This window comes from Panthera leo, chromosome A2, assembly GCF_018350215.1.
Source record: "Panthera leo isolate Ple1 chromosome A2, P.leo_Ple1_pat1.1, whole genome shotgun sequence".
Classification (NCBI taxonomy): Eukaryota; Metazoa; Chordata; class Mammalia; order Carnivora; family Felidae; genus Panthera; species Panthera leo.
In genome coordinates, this window is record NC_056680.1 from 134,754,914 (window position 1) to 134,777,079 (window position 22,166).

Consider the following 22,166-nt stretch of genomic DNA (forward strand, 5'->3'; position numbering starts at 1 on the left):
GTAGTTCTGCTTTGGAAAACATTCTCTTGCCAAACCTGACAAATCACTTCTCTGTCTCCAAGTTGCTCTCACAAGCACTCAGGACTCACAGCACCCACTTACTTTCCTACCTGCTTTAGACTTGCTCTCCAGAGAAAGTAACAGAGAGATCTGCCTTAGTTTCCATCAGGTACCCTCCCGCTTGAGGAGAGCTCCATCCTGGGGAATAAGAGGCACCGCCCATTTTATGAGACACAAAGCAGGTGACCAAGATCTGTCCTATAACCAACTTAAAAACCAACTTAAAAACCAACTTACAGGAAGAATGGCTGTAATGCCCAGACGTCAGCACATGCATGGTCCTTTCCCCCTAACTTCTGGAATCTGACCTTCTCTACTGTACATAAAAATTACTGCTCAGCCTTCAATATACACAATCATGTTTTGTGACCTTTATGAATAAGTTCAGAGCTTCCCCAGGGTTTACTCTCTGCAATATTTTAACCCGTTAAAACCAAATGACCGTAGGAGCTGCAACTCCACTTTGCTAAGAGGGAGGTGCACAGTACAGTGTTTGATACTAAGAGAGAACTGGATCCATGGTTTGCTTTCCTTAGAAGAGTTTCACGAGAAGTATTAGGGGCTGTTGAAGAGCTTGTCATATCTAGTATTTTATTTTTGTAGGAGGCAATCATGTGAACATAGGCCCTGCAATGGTCCACTTAAGACAGGCAAAATGGGGGCATTTGGCTGGCTCAGTTGGTTAAGTGGCCAACTTCTCCTCAGGTCATGATCTCGCAGTTAGTGAGATCAAGTCCCACGTCAAGCCCTGTGCTGACAGCTTAGAGCCTGAAGCCTGCTTTGGATTCAGTGTCTCCCTCTCTCTCTGTCCCTCCCCAGCTTGCACTCTGTCTCTGTCTCAAAAATAAACGTTTAAAAAAAAAAAATTAAAGACAAGCCAAAATGGACGCATTCGAGAACAAATTCAGACACTGTTGAAACATTTTCTATTGTTGCTAGGTCACTTTTAGCACTATGTGAAGCAATCTTCTGCTTCTCCACCCAATCCTATTTGAAAAAGTTAAAAAGGAATTTGATTTTATAACAGAATGTTTTTAGAAATATATAGAAATCTTAAGGTCTCCCAGAAGAGGGCTTTTAACTATAAAATTCGTTTTACGTGCAAATCTAAACTGAACTGGGATGAAATGGATTGGAAAAAGTAAAACTGAAGGTAGAATTTTGCCTTTCAAAAAGTTTCACATGCAAAACTTACCTTATCAATTGAGGTGCCCAACACCTTAATTAAAAAACATAATCAGCTTATCTTAACAGTTTGAAAAAAAAAAAAAAACACTGTTCACTGCTAAGTGACAAAAGTGATGAGCAAGCACATTTTCCATGCCTTCTTAAAGGGCAATAATTATAAGCATCTGAAATACATTTCTTAGACAACCACTATGATAGTCTGCCTTGACTCTGGCTCTCCTGCAAACATTCACCTGCCTAGCAGCTCGGGTGACCTTTGAAATTCTTTCCCTTGACAATGGTGATAAATTTTAAATACTTACAGTAAATATTTACATTTAATAAATTAAAATTTTTAATACAAAAAATAAAATGCAATATAATTGTGCTATTAGAATGATCTTTTAGAAAATCCTATCAAATCACTGGCATTCTCAAGCTTAAACATTTCAGTGGCTACCCTGATGTTAAGATTCAATGGCCTTATCATGGCCTTCACCCTTGAGCATGGTCTGGCCCCAGCCTAGCTCTATATCTGATCTTGTGCAATTCTCTCTCTTGCTCTCTGACTTCGCAGCTCCTATGAATTGCCAAGCTCCTTCCTCTCTTGGGGTCTTTGTGCTGCTCGCTTTGTAAGAAGAGTCTTCTTCCAGCTAGATTTGTAATACCCCTCCAAGACTCAGGGAGGTGTTACTTCCTCAGAGAGAACTTTCCTGACTCAATCTAGTGCAATCTCTCTTCTCATGGCATTCTTTTCTTCAGTAATCATAATTTGTACTTAGATGTTTTGGTTTATTGTTTTAATGTCACTCTCTGCCACTGGACTCTAAGAGAAAGAATTCGTGCCCCTTGTTCACCACACTTGAAACCCAGGACATGTCTAAAGACATAAACATCTTTTGAATGAATGGATTCAGGGATCCCCTTTGCCTTCTTCTCAAAGATCCCCACCCTGCTCAAATTATCATTTCAATTATACAATACAGATTTTCCTTTCTTATTCCATTTGTTAAATACCTATTTACATTTTGACTCCAAAAACTGAAAGATGAAAGCTGAAACTTCTTATCTTTCTTCCCCCAAAAAATCACAACCATAGAGAAGGTAGAATTTTGAGTCCTGCTTTACATCCTTGCTCCCTCTTCTAATCAAGACGTGGAGTTAATCAAACACAGCAAATGAAATTATAAGAACACATGACCTGTACCTTCGCCACTGAGTATTAAGAGGAGGGGGTTAAAATATTATCAGAATGCCTCAAAGGAACACCCTGTATTCTCAGATAACAAGGAAGTAATTCTTAAGAGGAATTGTTAATTGAACAGTCCCCCAAATTATGATCTTTGAAGTGTATAAATATATATTCCTGTTTTCATCCCATTTATAACTCTGAATCTATCCCAAACCCAGCATAAAACAAATGGTACATTGCTGAGCTGGACAAGCTTTATCTTTAGTTTGTTCTCATAGATGTCCTAATGATTTATTAATAGCAACAGCAAGAAAATGTTGCTTGAGTGATTTCAGTAACTTATTAAACGACAGTGATAAACACTTTGCTTTCATGGCACCATCAACCTTCATTTCTTAATATGTAAAAAAGCACTATTTTGCCTAGCATTCTTTTTTTTTTCCTTCACTAATAGTAAATTCATCAGGGAAAATAAAATTTCTTGAAAGAATCAAAATTGATGCCTCCTATGTCTGTCCTACTGGACAAAATACAATGCTGTTCAACAATCATCAGCTATTTGTATTTTACGAAAACCGATTTGCATGCAGAAACAACACAACATCTGGTCAACTCCTCTTCCTTTACTCTAGATATGGAACAAAGGCCTCATCTCAGCAGACAGAAAGGGAAACAATTTATGTTTTCATGAATTCAGCTCTGCTCAGCAAATTAATTCATTCATTAATTAAAATGAACAGCACAAAAAGGGTATGTTTTGGTCAATCAATTGCCTGCAATCGTAGGAGAATTTTGAAATACAAAAGGCCGCATGTTTTACTTAGCTGAAACCAGAATGTTACTCTTTTATCACAATTTAGCAGACATGTCATATGAGGAAAAGCCTCACAGTACCCTGTAGCACACCAGCAGCTGCTTTCAAAACTAGACAGGTAGCATTATTCTAATGATTTTATTTTATTTAAAGCGATTGCCTTTGTTCTATGTGAAGATTCCATCACTGAGCCATACAACTACTTAGGTTTTTTCGTTTAAGAAGTAAAGCAGTTAATTTCTGCATATAAAACTAATAATGGAATTTTAAATAAAATGTGATGTGTTTTCAGACTCATGAAATTTTTTAAATGGGCATTTCAAATTTTTAGTTTTGAAGGAGAATAGTTCAGAGAAAAATCATTGTATCATAATGACATGTATTTGTATGTTTTTTTAATTCCAGTATAGCTAACATATAGTGTTACATTAGTTGCAGATGTACAATATAGTGATTCAATACTTCCATACATCGCCCAGTCCTCATCAGGACACGTGCACTCCTTAATCCCCATAACCTATTTCACTCATCCCTCCCACCCACCTCTCCTCTGGTAACCGTCAGTTTGGTCCCTATAGTTAAAAGTTTGTTTTTTGTCTCTCTTTTTTTTTTTAATTCCACATCTGAGTGAAATCATGTGGTTTCACTTAGCATTATACCCTCTAGATTCATTCATGTTGTTGCAAATGGCAAGATTTCATTTTTTATGACTAATATTCCATTGTATACATATATGTATACACACACACACACCATTCATCTACCAATAGACACTTAGGCTGCTTCTATAATTTGCCTATTGTAAATTATACTGCAATAAACATATATCTATATATATTTTCAAATAAATGTTTTTGTATTCTTTGGGTAAATACCCAGTAGAATTAATGGATAACATAGTTCTATTCTGTACTTTTCGAGGAACCTATATACTGTTTTCCATAGTGGGTGCACTAGTCTGCATTCCCTCAACAGTGAACAAGGGCTTTTTTTTTCCATATCCTCACCAAACCTGTGTCTTTGATTTTAGTCATTCTCACAGGTATTAGGTGATACCTCACTGTGGTTTTGATTTGCATTTCCCTGATGAGTGATGTTGAACATCTTTTCATGAGTCTGTTAGCCATCTGTGTGTCTTCATTGGAGAAATGTCTGTTCACATCTTCTATCCATTTTTCATTAGTTTTTTTTTTTTTTTTTTTTTTTGGTGTTGTGTTGTATAAGTTCTTTCTATATTTTGGATACTCTTTTTGGATATGTAATTTGCAAATATCTTCCACAGGTTGTCTTTCAGGGTTTTTAAAATTTTTTTTAATGTTTATTTTTGGGAGAAAGAGACAGACAGACAGCAAGTGGGGGAGGAACAGAGAGACAGAGACACAGAATCCAAAGCAGGCTCCAGGCTCCGAGCCTGACACAGGGCTTGAACTCACAAACCATGAGATCATGACCTGAGCCAAAGTCGGACACTTAACCGACAGAACCACCCAGGCGTTCCAGTTGTCTTTCAGTTTTGTGGATGGTTTCATTTGCTGTGCAGAAGTTTTTTATTTTGATGTAGTCCTAATAGTTTATTTTTGCTTTTATCTCCCTTGCCTCAGGAGACCTATAGAGAAAAATGCTGCTATGGCCTATGTCAGAGGAATTACTGCCTATACTCTCTTCTCGGAATTTTTTTTTTTCTTTTTTGGTTTCAGGGCTCACATGGCTTTAATCCATTTTGAGTTTATTTTTATGTATGGTGTGAGGAAGTGGTCCAGTTTTCCCAATACCTCTTCTTGAAGAGACTTTTTTACCATTATATATTCTTGCCTCTTTTGTTGAAGATTAATTGACCATATAATTGTGAGTTTATTTCTGGGTTTTCTATTCTGTTCCATTGATCTATGTTTCTATTTTTATGCCAGTACCTTTTTTTTTTTTTTTTTTTTTTAACAATCTCTACAGTCAACATGGGGCTCAAACTCACAACCTGGAGATCAAGAGTCACATGCTCTTCTGACTGAGCCAGCCAGGTGCCCCAGTACCATTCTGTTTTGATTACTACAGCTTTGTGCTATCTTGAAATATGGGATTGTGATACCACCAGTTTTGTTCTTCCTTTTCAAGATTGCTGTGGCTATTCAGGATCTTTTGAGGTTCCACAAAAATTTTAGGATTATTTTTTCTAGTTCTGTGAAAACTGCTGTTGGTATTTTGATAGGTATTGCATTAAATCTGTAGATCGCTTGGGTAGTATGAACATTTTAACAATATTTGTTCTTCTAACCTATGAGCATGAAACATCTTGCCATTTCTTTGTGTTGCCTTCAATTTTTTTTCATCAATGTTTTATAGTTTTCAGAGCACAGGTATTTCACCTCCTTAGTTAAGTGTATTCCTGGGCATTTTATTATTTTTAGTGCAATTATAAATGGGATTGTTTTCTTAATTTCTCTTTCTGCCATTTCATTATTAGTGAATAGAAATCCAACAGATTTCTGTACACTGATTTTATATCCTGTGACCTTACTGAATTCACTGATCAGTTCTAATAGTTTTTTGGTGGAATCTTAGGGTTTTCTGTATGTAGTAACATGTCATCTGCAAATAGTGAAAGTTTTACTTCTTCCTTACCAATTTGGATACATTTTCTTTTTCTTATCTGATTGCTGTGGTCAGGACTTCTAGTACTATATTGAATGAAAGTGGTGGGAGTGGTCATCCTCGTCTTATTGCAAATCTTAGGGGGAAAGTTCTCAATTTTTTCATAATTGAATAAGATTTTAGCTGTGGGTTTTTCATAGAAGGTATTTTGAGGTATGTTCCTTCTAAGTCTACTTTGTTGAGAGTTTTTATCATGAACGGATGTTGTACTTATAATGAAATGTATTTGAATAGCACTTCCTTGACCAGTATTACTTTACAGCAGTGGTTCCCAAATGGGGGTGGTTGTATACCCCAAGGGGAAGACCTTTTTGGCTGTCACCCTGAGGAGGTGCTACTGGCATCTAGTGAGTAGACAGACCAGAGCTGCTGCAAGCAAAGCACAGTACAATGTACAAGATAGTCTCTCTCTATAACAACCACAACAAACACCCAGTTCCAAATGTCATTAATGCTCAGGTGAGATAAACTGCTTGAAAGCAAAACCATTCAAAACGTTTTCTTTTTTTTTTTTTTTTTTTTTTTTTCATTGAGCTTTGAATGTAATGAACAGGTCAGGTTTTTAAAAGGAGGATCATTCTAGACAAAATCTGAACATGTGTAGTCATAGTCTGGACAAACTAAAACATGGCCCCAAATCACACTACTCAGAACAATTAATGTTAAGTATATAAAAGTATATACAATTTTCTAAATGGACACAGCTTTGGCATAATAATAGATCTCCACTTATATTCACTTCAAACTTTCATTTTTCTGTCTGGTACACAATAGGTAGTCAACAAATATTTGAAGTGAGGAGGAAGGGAAGGATCTATCTTCTTGCACCACACTTCAGGGTATTTTATAACATTAAGCCAAGACAATGGACTACATTAGGTTATTAATATGTCTTCCAAAGTTCTCCCTTCCTCCATATTACTAGAAGGGAGCCAGCCAGCCAGAGCCATTCCCTAGTCTCCCACTCTGCTAGGTGTGTCCACAAAAGTTCTCACCAATGCACATGATGCTGTTTTTCCTTAATTTCCTCTCCTGCCCCTTTGGGATGTGCACATGGCACTGACAGTTTCAACCATGCCAATGAGGCTAATTCCCTAACGGGAGCAGTAGGATAGATATGATCCAGGCTGTTGAATAATCACTTGGCTTAGAACTACCTCTCCTGCACAGATTACTCACCTCCAGAATGGCATTAAATAGTATTTAATCTACCATACTTTGTTACAGCCACTGATACATGGCAATTCTACAATTTGATATCCCCTATGATACAACCACTATAAATACATTTTATCTGAAGAAATGTTAAGATGGTAATTTTTTAAAGTTTCAGTGCAAATAATACTCAAAAATCTGTATTATATAGTCACTTTATAGTGATTATAGCTTACCAGGAAGAAATGCCATGTCTATAATACTGTTAATTCTCATTTATCCAATCTAAAAGGAAAAAGAAGGCACACAAGAAACCTAGATCTGATTGCCCAGGGAAATCATTGTTTCAGTGAGGTACTGTTCATGTAAACTCATGCTAATGGCAGCAAGCTGGACTCTGTAAAATGTAGGCTAAAAGACAATTTTGACTCCAAAAACATTAAAATTATAGCATTTTCATCTTCTCACCTTTGTTCCCCTTTGATTAAGGTACTGATAAAAATTCTAGTAGTGAGAGGGAAAATAAGTGAAGGCCAGAAGATTCCACAAACTAAACAATTAGCATCAAATAGATGATTTCTTAATAGGTTATATATTCAAATTGTTAATATTCAATTAAATTTAATTCAAAAGCCTCTGTATCTATCGTGGTTTCAGAAAATATGTACCTGCTTCTCCTTGAGTACATTCTCAAACCTCACAGTATTTTCCTCTAGACTTCATTTGGCATATGTATTTAGTCAATGATTTATTCCTACTTTGTGTGGATGAGGGGGAATCATTGATAAAATATTTCTTATGCAACTGCAACATATATATATGTTAAGCAGTTCATATTTTCCATCAATATTTCACTTTTTAAAATATAACCCCCATAATAAAAATTAATGTCTTGAATATCACATCTGCTATAAAGCCATGGACTTTTACTGGGAAATATTTTTACCTTAAAGAGGAAATCAGTAAAAATATCAAGATATATATTGTAATTTTTTAACAACTTCTCCCCAAAATCATATTTGTGCATTGTTCTGAGAAGTCTATGGCCATTAATCCGATGATCTATGCAATTTTTTATGATAACTTGAAAATCAAAAACATGAGGAGAGCATGATTAAAAAAGTAAAAAGGCTGGGTCTGAAATATCTTTTGAAAGATTCTAAAATTCTAAAGAATTTGAATGCCTCAAAACAGAATCATTTCTAAATTTTTTCATGGTACAAATTACATGGTATGAATCTTTATATCTGAAAAAAATCACAATTTACATATTAAGTTAAAAATATTTCCTACTTTCAGAGAATTATTACTTTTGACATTTAAAAAAAATTTTTTTAATCTTTGAGAGAGAGACAGACAGACAGAGTGTGAGTGGGGGAAGGGCAGAGAGAGAGGGAGACACAGAATCTGAGGCAGGCTCCAGGCTCTGAGCTGTAAGCACAGAGCCTGACGCGGGGTTTGAACTCACGAACTGCGAGATCATGACCTGAGCTGAAGTTGGATGTTTAACTGACTGAGCCACCCAGGTGCCCCTATTACTTTTGACATTTTTTAAAAGAAGGTTTACTTCTCTCCCAATTGAATAGGAACATACTGATTACTGATAGAGTAGATTTTTGAATTTTAATTCAGGAATAAGTTTACCTCATAATACGAAATTTAAAAGTTTCACAATCTCTCTCCTTCCCAATTTCTCAGTGAGTTGCTAATTTATAATTTACTAAAAGCAAAAGACAACTAAATGACACATCTGGACCCAAGTAAATATTTCCCCAGTTTCACTAGTGCCTGTGAATGTGCCCAAGGGAACAATCAGTATATGACCACAGTGAGTCTATGACAGCTATGACAGTTATATGAAAATGGGATCATCTACTCTTAAATTTTTTTTTTTAACATTTATTTGTTTTTTTTTGTTTTTGTTTTTTTTTTTAATTTTTTTTTTCAACGTTTTTTATTTATTTTTGGGACAGAGAGAGACAGAGCATGAACGGGGGAGGGGCAGAGAGAGAGGGAGACACAGAATCGGAAACAGGCTCCAGGCTCCGAGCCATCAGCCCAGAGCCTGACGCGGGGCTCGAACCCACGGACCGCGAGATCGTGACCTGGCTGAAGTCGGACGCTCAACCGACTGCGCCACCCAGGCGCCCCAACATTTATTTGTTTTTGAGACAGAGAGAGACAGAGCATGAACGGGGGAGGGTCAGAGAAAGGGAGACACAGAATCCAAAGCAGGCTCCTGGCTCTGAGCTGTCAGCACAGAGCCCCACACGGGGCTCGAACTCACGGGCTGTGAGATCATGACCTGAGCCGAAGTTGGCCGCTTAACCGACTGAGCCACCCAGGTGCCCCGGGATCATCTACTCTTAAAAACATAATTATTTAAAATCAATCACAATTCTCAAATTTAAAAAAATGACAAAAAGCTTTCCGAATCTCCAAACACACCAAGTTCACGGATGCCACCTTTTTTACCTGAGGTAAATCGCAATCTCTCTGCGCTTCCTTTTTGTTTGATCTATGACCAAAGGAGACCTGTGTCAGTTAGGGCTTCTCCACGGGGGCAGCACCCTAGGAGATGATTTGGAAATAGGCAGAACATTTTGTTTTCACAGGGACAGGCACTTAGGGGGCAGGGCTAGGGGTCCGCCACATATCCCACAACTGTCTCCAGGGTCCCCTTGAACTTTCATGGGTCGCTCTAACCATTCCTTTCATTAGAACCTTCAGTTCAGTAGGACGACCTGAGCTAAACAGTAACTCCTTTTTACATATAAACAAGTTGTTTTAATTTCATTTTAACAAACACTGAATTTTCCAGGGACTCAACTCTCATTTAAATGTGCACTTCTGTTTGGAACTTTACCAAGTCGTTCACCATTTCAGAAAAACATCGCCTCATGCATGGCACATCCACTCACTGTATCCGATCCCAATGCAGCGTACCTGGTCCAGGATTCTTTTGCAGTGATTGCAATGCTGTGAGTAGGTACAAACCTGCCACTCATGTGCCTCAGTATTTATAGACTGAAATTTGTAATTTGTTATAAATTACGTCCCTGTTACTTTATATCACAATTAGAGGAGTGTATTGGCTATTTTTAACATAACCTACTTACATATGCATTTATCCATGTATTTCATTGCAGGATAGTGAAAGAGTAATACAAAACATTTTATTTAAAAAAGGGGGGGTGGTGCCTGGATGGCTCAGTCAGTTAAGCGTCCAACCTTGGCTAAAGTCATGATCTCTCGGTCACTAAGTTTGAGCCCCGCGTTGGGCTCTGGGCTGACAGTTGGGAGCCTGGAGTCTCCTTCTATTCTGTGTCTCCCTCTCTCTCTGCTCCTCCCCTGCTCACACTCTGTCTCTTAAAAATAAATAAACATTTAAAAAAACTAAAACAAAACAAAACAAAAAAACGTCTCTAGGTTTGGAGGGATGCAAACCACTAACCTAGAATATGTAATAAAAGGCTCCTTGCAACTCCAACATTCCTTGATTCTATGAGAAACTTTGTTTGGCAAGCCCTGATCATTAGCAAGCCTTTACTTCTACTCTTATGTTTAAAAGTATTGCAATTAAGTTAAAAAGAGAAATAAATATGGTTGCTAAGGTGATACATAAAAACACAGACTCTGCTGAACTCTGAACATTTGTGCGAGCAGTGAGAAATACCACGGTAGCTGATGTCTTTCACAGGTTAATAGAGAGCGACAGAAAAATACCTAAGGTAGAACTGGAGCCTTCCTATGTATTTGGTCCAAGAGACTACACTAGTGGCCTCACAGGTAACCTTTGTTCTCTCCTTGGGCTGAATGTAATACATGTTAGCGATGTGCTGCCTTAGCATTTCTCCCACCAAGTTCATTTATAAAGAAAATATACATTGGCAAGCAATGCAAATGTTTCCAACGTGGAACAGGATGAATACCTCTCACAGCCAAGCTGCACACAAGTCTACTTAGCAAAGCTTGTCATTCAAAAAGCAACACCTTCAACTCATTACTGGCTTGCAGATGATATAAGTATACTCCCATTTTTTCTGGGGCAATCATTCTCTGTCATCAGACTGAGGGATAATGATGATCCTTACTGTACTGGTTTCCAGTTTGTGAAAATAAACTGTAGTCACCCCTTCCCCACACAACTGGATCCTTAACACTCCCACCTTCACTATATCTGACCATCCACCATTATTACTTCTTTACCCCACTATATTAATGCCCATAGGGGGGCAACAATTCAACTTTCCATAGACTTCCATATGTTAAAATAACCCCTAAGACAAAGTTGGAGGACATACTCCTTGGTGAAAAAAAAAAAAACCAACCCATACTTCATGTATAATAAATATAGCCATCCTGGCCAAATGACCAAGAGCCAGGAAATACCTGATTACATACTTAGTATTCAATATGAAAGAAAAAAGAATAAAAATTAGGTTTGACTAACATACCAAAACAAGTATAAGATAAAGAACAACCAATTATAAAATTGTCCATCAAGAAAGTTTAACATTATTTATAAAGCAACAAAATGTTATTGAGGCATTTAAGTAACATATCAGAAGATAACTCTTCATGAGTTTTGAAAATTTCAAAATTACTAGATCAGATGAACAAGTAATAAAACTATTTGAAGGTATATGTAGTTTTTAAGGGACATATATTAGTTTTAACTCATGAGTTTCTGAAAATAAATCACTTATAATTTACAAAGAAAGGAAAATCTCAATTAACAGCAGTATCTTTTGTGAATGACTCTCACAATTTTTCCTCCTCACCTCACATACACGTAAGATATCAAATTTCCAATTTTCTGAAAACTTACCACCAAATAACCACAGGAAACAATACAGCTTAGGTCTCAACTTCCCCATACTAAACAGTATAGTTTCAGTCCCCACCATTAGAATGACTATCCGACTTCATTGTTTGGATTTATAAAGATTATGGGGTTGGCATTTAGGTTGAGGGGCATATTTAACCAGATGAAACATTTTAAATCTACAGGATTCAAAACCTGGAAGAAGCAGCTTTGCCACTGGCCCTTTGAAAAAAGAAAAGGATAGAACAACGGGACTCGGCCCTAGGAGCTTCTTACCCGCAGGGCCTCGATGACCAGGTCTCTGGCCTCCAGCTCCCCCTCCATCACACTGAGAAGCATCCGAAGCTCTGATTTACTGAGGGTGTCCACATCAAACTCTTTTTTCTGTAACACAAATATTTAAAAAGCAATGAAAAAACTATTAGTAGGACAATACACACATCTTAAAGGTTTGCAATGGACTGTTTTTATCGCAGAGGCTCAGCAAATCCCAGAAGCACAAGGGGCCCTGTTCAGTAGCAGATCATCTATGCTTGGGCCTTTTAGGAGGAAAGGTAAAAACTGTAAGGCCACTGGCCCAAATCTCTTCATGAAGGAAATCCATTTTCCCAGCCTGCCTGCACACCTGGATTCAAAATCTCTTCAAACTGTAACACCAACTGAAAGTCTCTGGAGTTTCTATTAAAACAGGCCTGGTGTATGTCCAGGAGAAGTTGCAGGGGTAGCAAAGAAAGCACGAGAATGTATTCCTAGAAGGGCCCCAATGTAAAGGCTCCTGGGAGGTTATTATAAATTCCGGGACATCCAATAATAACAGGTCATGTTTATAGAACACTCCGCAGCAGAGGTAACCAGCTGGCAGCCTACAGCCAAATCTGGCCTACAGATGTGTGTGACTTGGGCCACAAAGGGTTTTGTTTTTAACTCAGCCAGCACTAAAAAAACAAACAAACAAACAAACAACAACCTGAGGATGTCACCAAAAAATCCAGATCTCTGGCTTCTCTTCAAAATTCAGATGATCAGTTAACCCTGAACCCACATTCCCGCAGAGCAATAATCTGCAGCAGCCCCTTTAGAAGGAATATGCTCTTGGCTTTGCTACCCCACTCTCCCCACCAAACACCTACAGACACACACAGGGCAGGCATATGTACTTTGAAGAGGCCTGGTCTACCACCCACATTTAGTCAACTGGGTCTGTGGTCAGATGAGTCTGGAACCTGCTGTATGAATACCAAACGCTTTGTTAAGCAAGACCTTGTAGCTTTTTGCCATTCCAAAGGCAGGCTGGGGCTGGAGTACGTGAGCCTTCCACAGATTCAGCTACACCACAAGGTAACAGCACCACGGCCCAGGGGACACATCCTCACCCATCACCCTTTCAGCTCCACAGTCTCTTCTCCATTCCTTCCCTGGTAACTGCATCCAATCTCACCTCTTAAAATCCCATTACTATACCACAGACGCCCAATGCTTTTGTCTCCAACTCTGCCCCCTTTCCTCACAACAAGTTTCATGGGCAGGTCTTAGGGCAGCCGCCTTAGGATCAACTAGCGTGCTCACAGCCCAGCCTGGGCAAATCCACAGCCTGAGCTCCTCTACACACAGTCCACTGCGCCCTTCTGTGCAGGGATTCATTTGATAAACCCACTCACCATCAGAGGGAGGGGAACATATGTTCATCCCCAAATGCCTCAGAATACCCAACCTCAGAAGCCATTCTTCAGAACATTCCAGAACATTATTTCACATTTGCACAGAACCCAAAGGTTTCCAAAGTATTCTCAAAAAACCAAATCTAATCTGTAAGATAGCATCTCTATTTTTCAGTTAAGAAAACCACAAGTCAGAGAAGTTAGATCATTCAATCAGGAAATGACAAAACTACAACTAAGTGCCCGTCTGCACACTTTACCAGCACAGTGACAACACTCTAAAGATGAAAAATAGTGCCATTCTATCAATCAACTAATAGGAACCAGTTTAACACGCTCATTATCCTTGTGATGACACAGAAGCAAACATGGCAAGCCCATAAATGATTCCACGGGCTTTCGAACAGGCATAACCAGAACTGGCTACTTCTCAGTTTCAAAGAAACCTTCTAGAAGAAGATAATAATAGTATAAATGTTAAAGAGACCAGAGGTAGCTGGTTGTCCAAAGAAAGATTTTAAAAGGGCCTTTCTCTTAAAATGGTTTCTTTTTGCACATATATTAGAGCAGTTATTTGGAAAGGCAGGGGCTCAGGATGGAAGAAGAGAAAAGAAGACTACAGTAAGCCTAAAGGATGTGTTATTTCTAGGATGCCCTTGCTTAGGAAGTTAGCTTAAGAGACATTCCCTGTCAACGGTAAAATCTAATATACTAGGGCTCAATTTCTGCTCCCACTACATGTGGCATCACATAGGTCTTAAAACACAGTTGTTCTCAAAGGCAAGCATGCCTAAGAATCACCTGGAGACCTTGTTAACAGACTGATACAGGTCTGCAGCAGGGCCTTGAATGTGCCTTTGTAACAAGTTCCCATTGCTGCCGGTCCATGGACCACACTTGGTGAGGCATTTCTGTATCTTACCTGATCTCTTTTCTCATCTACGGAATAGAAATCCTAACATCTACCCTATGACGTTCTTGTGAGCATGAAACAAGAACACATAAACAGAGTAAGTGCTAAATAAAAGTGGTAATTGTTACTATCCAGGCTGAGGGCACCCAGACATTTTATGTAGAGAGGAGTAGGCTGTTGGCAACAACCCCATTGCTTTGAAAATCAACCAGCCTAAGTCCGATAAACTCAGTTTATTGACTATGATGAAAGACTCTTTTCCCACTGAGATGGAAGGGTGAGCTGCAATTCTTATGTGCTTTAGAGGGTAATGTTTTATTAATGCTTCTGCTGGTTGTTCTAAAGGTTTTAATTAATTGTATATTTTATTGTCCTTGTTTCCCCGAAGCTTCACAAGCAAAGCACTCCACTTTAAATACTAATAAATTATGAAAGACATTGCCAAGATTCTGATTCATATTAGAGTCAGGAGAGCTTGCTCTGGTTCCATCATCATCAACATTACATGTGACCTGCAACCAACACTTCTGTTTTTTTAATATGTCACCATCAATTAAAAGGGAAATTTGTTAAGGTAAAAAATCACTGCTATGAGGGTTCTTGCTAAACCATTGATTAGGTTACACAGAATGTTAAAAAAAAAAAATCTGTTTCCCATCACAATGTATTAAGTGATGCACTATTTTAAATACATAGTTTGTCTGCCTGCCTGCTACTCTCTCCCCATACTTCTCACCCTTGGGTCCTCACTAAAGATGCTATTACTTCCTGGCCTTCAAGAATATTCTAATAATATTTTCAAATCGTCATTCTCCAGGGCTTAACATTTTCATCCACTATTCTGGTATAACAGCATAATAAAAAAAAAAGTATATGAAATCATATTAGAAGTCCTTTATTTTACAAATAAATTCAAAGCACCTTAGTACTGTTAGAAATTTAAGAAGCCCCAAAGCAAAAATCCTAAGAAAGAAGTCTGTTAAGTTACACATGAAGTAGCATCTACCGGACTTGATGCATGTGTGGTACCATAGTAATTAGATATAGAAAAATTGTTAATGTTTTTTGGCTTAAGAACAAAATAATTATTCTGAATCTTTTATTTCTTAAACCACTTTGAGCCATGATTGACATACAAAATGCTGTACATATATAGGTACAACTGGATAAGTTTGGAGATACAGGAACACCTCCAAGCTTCCCATTTTTTTGATAGATTTTTATATTTTAAAAGACAAACTAACTTGATAACCTAATTTTCCAAAAAAAGATAGAAGACAGAGTAGACATAAATGCCACCACTTACATAAAAAAATTAGAATCTCTATCAGGGAATCCATGAAAACATGACAGCCCCACTCTCCCACCAAAAAAAAAAAAAAAAAAAAAAAAAAAAATCACAGCAGACATGTTCACACACTAAGCTTTTTTATTACTGTACTTGCTTTCCTAATTAAAGAAAAATCCAGATCTCATTTTTAAGTGATAGCAAGGCATTCAAAAGAAAGAAAGAAGAAAAAAAAAAAAAAACAGCTAGATTTCAATTCTACAGGCCACCCCTGTCTGTCATGTTTGATGTTTGCCAGGAAAAGGACTCCAGGAAAAGTGCTTCTTAACACCTAGTTTTAAAAATCTGGCATAGGCAGCTTCAACTAATCCAAAGTCTGGTCATCGAACAAAGAGAGGGCCTTCTTTGGGACTTATATAAATACATAAGCTGAAAGAGAAGACAAAACCCCAAACTCTTACTGTTCAACACAGCAGTATTCAACAAGGTCTGGGGTGGGCGTGGGGAGGGCGTTCTTCCAGATTTTCTTATACAGGCTGAGAGAGAGTGGGAGGGAGTAGACAAAATAGAACCTGGCTGAGTAAAGTCTTCTTCAATTGCCAGAACTGAACATAGGCCAATACCAGTTTCCCTCAGTACCACTCCACACCCTCACCTCTAAAATACTGGGGTTTATGTAGGGAATTTCAACAGTCACAGCCAATTAGGGCCAGGAGATTCTTATCCATATCCTTTCAGAATTAATGGAGTCAGAACATTGATGGCTGCCAAAAAGCATTTAAAAGAGACTTTAGGCAACAGTGGCTTAATGTGCCCTTCAGATCTTTGCCCAAACTTACCAGTTATGGTGACTATCTAGTGACCAAACACAAAACCAGCCATGTTCTCTGGCACTTCCCACAAACAACAAGAGCATCTTCTCCAGTTTCAAATCTAGTGGGCCACCTACCCTACATGTGGATCAATGAATTTACCACATGGGAAGGAGGTGAGATATCTCAGAAAGCCAATGGGTTAGAAGGACTTAATTTCATCTGTTTGGATCTGTTTTCTCAGTGGTAAAATAAGAATGTTGTACTAAGTGATCTCTAGAGTCTCCCCCAGGTTCCAAATGTCCTGATTTGACAGACCATCAGGGTAACTGGATTACTACACTGAGGAAATTTTTAGGTCATTCCACGAAGACTTTGAGAAAAATTTGAGGTCAACTGATTTTTCCACTTTGCTCTGAAGTTACAATGTAATTGTAATTTCCTTCCCAGTCTAATACAGAATGCTAATTAATTAATAAGGTGCATTTAGAACTTTTTATGTAAGCAAGATTTATGGGTTGGGGATGAATAAGAGGCATAAATAAGGGGAAAACAATGAAATTCATATTGAAATTTCAAGGAGAAAATAAAAATCTGAAGACTAGATCAGTTACATGAAAAAAATCCAACTTTTTCCAGGTACACAGAACATTTACAATATTAAATGTGAATTCAGCTAATTATATGGATTTTCATGATGAGAAGTACATTTTCCTGCTCTAAAATTATTTCAAGTCTCTGACATTACATCTTGCTTTGAGATTATTTCTCCTGGTTTCCCTCTATAGGGAGGAAAGAATGTTACTAATAAAGTTTGCATACCTTTAATTTTGTTTTTCCCAATCCTTTGTCTTCTAATTCATCGGAATCCTATCTTTCTTGAGGACCTAGCTCAAATCCCACTTCCATAGGTCTTTACAGACTCTACAGACTCCAGAAATCTCTCTTTCCCTACAGTCTTACAGTCTGCACTATAACTTCACCAGTCAAGTAATCGCATCCTGCCTTGTGCATTTCCTCATATTAAACTTACTCATCTATCCTGATGCTCTATTTTCTCATCCCCACTAGAAATCTCAAAACAGCAAGAATATATTGCATCCTCACATGACGTTACCTAACGTGTATGCACACCCACTTTTGGTAGAAAATGCCTATTTCACTCAGTATACAAACACAAAGCAGGTAAATCACGTGTAAATAATAAGATACAATGTTATGGCCTACTCTAAGGCCAACTAACTGGTCAATCGTTTTCATTCATTGTTTCAAAAATCAATTAGAATAATCTAAACTAGGGCAACTTGGCTATGTGGCTTTAAAGCAACTTGGGGCCAGCTCTCCATGGCCTTGCACCTCAAATCAACCACACTGCCTGAGGTCTTTCCTGCAAGACAAACATCTGAGTATACTGGAAGGAGGTAAAACTGACAAGTAAATAGAATGACAGGAAGGAAACCTGGCAATGGATATAACCAATTTTAAGTAGAAGAAAACTGGAATGAAAAGCAGAAAAGTGGCTCGGTCAGGGGTGACAACCTCTAATAATTAAGCGTAGCCACCTCCCTTTCCCTCCTTTCAGATCTCTCAGTCTCCATTTCCTCTTTGGGGGGAAGGAAGGAAGGAAGGAACCAAGCACATCTCAGATAAAACAAGTGTCTATTTCCATTCTAACTCAGCTTTTCAATGTTCCATCAGCCCTACATAGCACTTCTCCACATGCGAACTAGCATCCAGATCCAATAACTGTCCCTTAAGAAGCTGATAATGCATTGAAGAATATCATCTTGATTATCTGTAGGTGGCAAATGGCAGCATGCTGATTTTCAAATGAAGAGGCTGAGACACAGACTGCTAAATGACATTCTTACAGTTACAGAGCCCTTCTGTGGAAGAACACAGGCCTTTGGAATCATCTTCTTGCCTCTTCAATGAAATATAAAAATGTCAAAACCAAATCATGTATATTCTACATTGCATATTGCATCATATTGTACACAGCATTAATATGATTTATTTTTGTACAAGTTACTTAAAAAAGATTAACAATTTTTTAAAAATTCTTTGACTTTAATGTCATTATCACCTTTCTTGTACTTGTTCTCCATTTTTTTTTTTTCCATTTTTTTTTTCTTTACCTGACATCTAAGAAAAAAGACAAGCTTCCTTTTTTATGTTATAACAAATCTGGCAAAGGAGTGCCAATAGAGAACAATACAATTGAATACATTCAAATAAAGTCCTATCTAGGGGAACCTGGGTGGTTTATTAGTCAATTAGTATCCCACTCTTGATTGCAGTTCAGATCATGACCTCAGGGTTCAGTTCATGAGATTGAACCTCGCCTTGGGCTCTGTGCTGACAGTGTGGAGACTGCTTGGGATTCTCTCACTCCCCCTCTCTCTCCCTCTCCCCTGCTCTCGCTCTCATTCTCTCTCTCTCAAAATAAACTTTAAAAAATAAATAGGGGCACTTGGGTGGCTCAGTCCATTAAGCATCCAACTTCGGCTCAGATCATGATCTCGAAGTCTGTGGGTCCCAGCCCACGTCAAGCTCTGTGCTGACAGCTCAGAGCCTGGAGCCTGCTTCACATTTTGTGTCTCCCTCTCTCTCTGCTCCTCCCCCACTTGCATGCACGCACTCTCTCTCTCAAAAATAAACAAACATTAAAAAAATTGGTTTTTTTTAATAAACAAATAGGGGTGTCTGGGTGGCTCTGTCAGTTAAGCATCCTATTTTGTATCACGTCATGATCTTGCATGAGTTCGAGACCCACATCAGGCTCTGTGTTGACAGCTCAGATTCTGTGTCTCCCTTTCTCTCTCTTCCCCTCCCCCCCCCCCACTCCTCTCTCTCTCTCAAAAATAAACATTAAAAAAATAAATAAAGTCTTTTCTAAAGCAACATGCAGATGTGCTTAGGTGGCAGAGTATATGGGGGCAGAAAGAAGAGAAACTATTCCATCTTTCCCAGGCACATTTACAGTTGAATTCTAGTCCCAGATTTCTGGGCATTTGCAGACTATTCCAAAGCCTTGCCTAACTGTCTTCCTGCCCAATCTTCCCTTTATTCCCCTTTTCCTGTTTCCAAACTTCCTTCCATTTCTGCCTTGACCCCCCTCAATCATCAGTTCCCTCCAAAACCCCAGTGGGTGATTTGACCTTGACTCTATTATAGAAAGAATTCAGGATGGGAGGAATGCAGTTACCATCTCAACCATTATTCTGAAGACAGAATCTAAAGGGAAAACTAACAGTGTTGGATATTAAATTTAAAAAAATATATACCTGTGAAATATCTGAAATGTCACTGAGAAAAGCAGTTTGGAAAGAGACAATATACAAATAAAAATCGGAAAGAACAACAACAAAAAAAAAACTCAGAGAATCAGGGTCATCTTTCAGAAACAAGAAAAGCTCTGTAACATCTATAATGTTAATTACTACAAATCTCAGACCAATAGTTTCATGACATCCAGTAACACACAAAGTAAATTTCCTAATTAGCCAATCAAAATTAAGTATTATAACACAGCTTCCTGTTGAGTGTTCATTTTCTTTCTTCAGTAAAGATTAGTGAACACCTACCAAGTATGTGCCCGGCACAGTGCTTAACCTTTGCTTTCTTTTAGAAACAAAATCCATACAGCTTTTCTTGAAGGAGGCTGCTTGTCCTAGCCACAGCCTTGCTGTCCATAAGATCAACAGCAGATATTTGTAAATGGCTGAGTAAGTACTCAGTCTGTGAAACATTTTCTCACCTCATAAAGTTACATGAAACACAAGAGAATAGAACCAACTGGCAATCAGGCTGAGGCATGGATTCAATCACAGAGAAGACAAATGCTTCGCTCTAAACAAAACTGCTCCTGCGAGAAATGTAACAACAATACCAACAACGATAAAGTCAAAAAACAGGCACAAACAGAAATACACATTTACAAAGAAAAAAAGTGAAAAAGTGAAAAGCAGCATGTTGAAAGCATCAGTTATATTCTAATCGTGGGGGAATATTTTAATCTATTTCCTCAACTTCTACCCTATCTTTCTAAAGCACACTGTTGAGACTTAAGTTGAGCCCTGTAGGCTCGCGTTGGAAAGCCCCTCACATGTACCCCAAGCCACCTTTCAAAGAATCCTAAGAACCAGCCACATGGCATACAGCTTCCTGCAGTCTCCACTTCCAAGTCCTCCTTCCATCTCAAGACCCAGCTCAAATGCCATCCTTCTGTGGAATGTTTCCAGGTCCTTCCACTAGGGATCATCTCCATGACTCTTCTTCCCCAGACTCCTAATATAAATTATTCGTGCCTTTCATGACACCATCATGTCTGATTTGATTCCTTGGTATTTATCAGTTTCCACCATGGGAATGTGTTACTTCAAGGCAGCAAAGATGTTACTCATGATGCCACCATCTTGGTGAGTGGTCGGTAATGTGTTAAATCTGAATTATTCCCTACTTAATAATTATGCTATGAAACTTTCAATTTCTATAGCTGCCATATAACTATAGATTTTTTTCAAAAGAAAGGTTAGCAAAATTGGCTAAGAAAGTGCTTTCTTTGCGTTTACATTCAATACTATCACCTGGAAAACAAAAATTTCCATGGTACCAGCTGTTAATATGTTTAACATTACTATTTTGCATTTAATAAAACCACTGTCCAAGTTTTTTTCTTGTTACTATCACCATGACAACAAAAATTTATATCTACTTTTTGCATATTAGCTGCTCCAGAAAAGTCCAGAATGACAAGAATGTTGGTCAGTTTTCCAAACATAGCATTAAAAAGACCTCCATTTTCCTTTCACTCTTAAATTCTTTGGTGACAATAAAAAAGCAGGAAGATTTCTGTTTTCCATACTGCCTTATCCATTAGGAGTTATTTTCAGAGTAGAAATAGCAATATAGCCTATAAAAGTCATCACATTTGGCTAAAGCACTGAAAATAACCCAGGTCTCTCGCATGGTTCACAGCAAAGACTATTAATATGATCCTATTGAATAATGTAGCTGTTACCCAGCTTTACACTTGGGATGCTTTCAGGATTTAAACAGCTAAGAACAAGGATCACAAACTAAATTTAAAACACTCCACTGAAAATCACATTAAGCTGAAAACTATAAATTAAACTTGTCTCTAAGCAACAATCTAAATAGTCAAAACTTAGTGAAAACACTCACTTTCAAAAATAGCCTACTGCTTTGGAGTCTCCATTGGCTCATGACTGCCAAATGTACATATAAAAATGCATAATATGTAAACTAATTTGAAATGAAATAAATCTCTAAAATGAAAAAAAAAAGTTCCCCAAAATGAAAAAAAGAAAATTTAAGTTCTCAGTTGCCATGAACCCTAAATGCATAAATATGCCTTTGATTTTTAACCATTAGATAAGAAGCAGTTAAAATGACAATTATCATTCCTCAACCTAGCTTTAATTTAAAAATCAGTCTAAGTCAAGTGGCTGCTTTGGGAGGACCACACCTCATTAAATTAAAAGTAAAATGCCCAGTTTACAATAAGCCATCATCAGAATTTTACTACTAAGTCTTAAGTTATTAAAAAAAAACAACAAACCACTATTAGATTAAGCATCCTTATTGCATTTCTAAAGGATTCTATAAAA

General features: G+C 37.8%; 1 protein-coding gene across 8 annotated transcripts in view; it reads right to left on the reverse strand.

Annotated features, from left to right (window-relative positions):
* Nucleotides 1-22,166, reverse strand: part of CTTNBP2 (cortactin binding protein 2) — a 169,958-nt gene that overhangs the window by 123,412 nt on the left and 24,380 nt on the right. For 6 of the 8 annotated variants that reach the window (XM_042922917.1, XM_042922963.1, XM_042922912.1 and 3 more), the window contains one exon: nt 12,139-12,246. In XM_042922917.1, coding sequence (XP_042778851.1) covers nt 12,139-12,246 — 108 coding nt within the window. Of the gene's footprint in view, nt 1-12,138; nt 12,247-13,520; nt 13,558-22,166 lie in introns of those variants that run through there. The other 2 variants (XM_042922926.1, XM_042922947.1) reach the window with 2 other exon arrangements.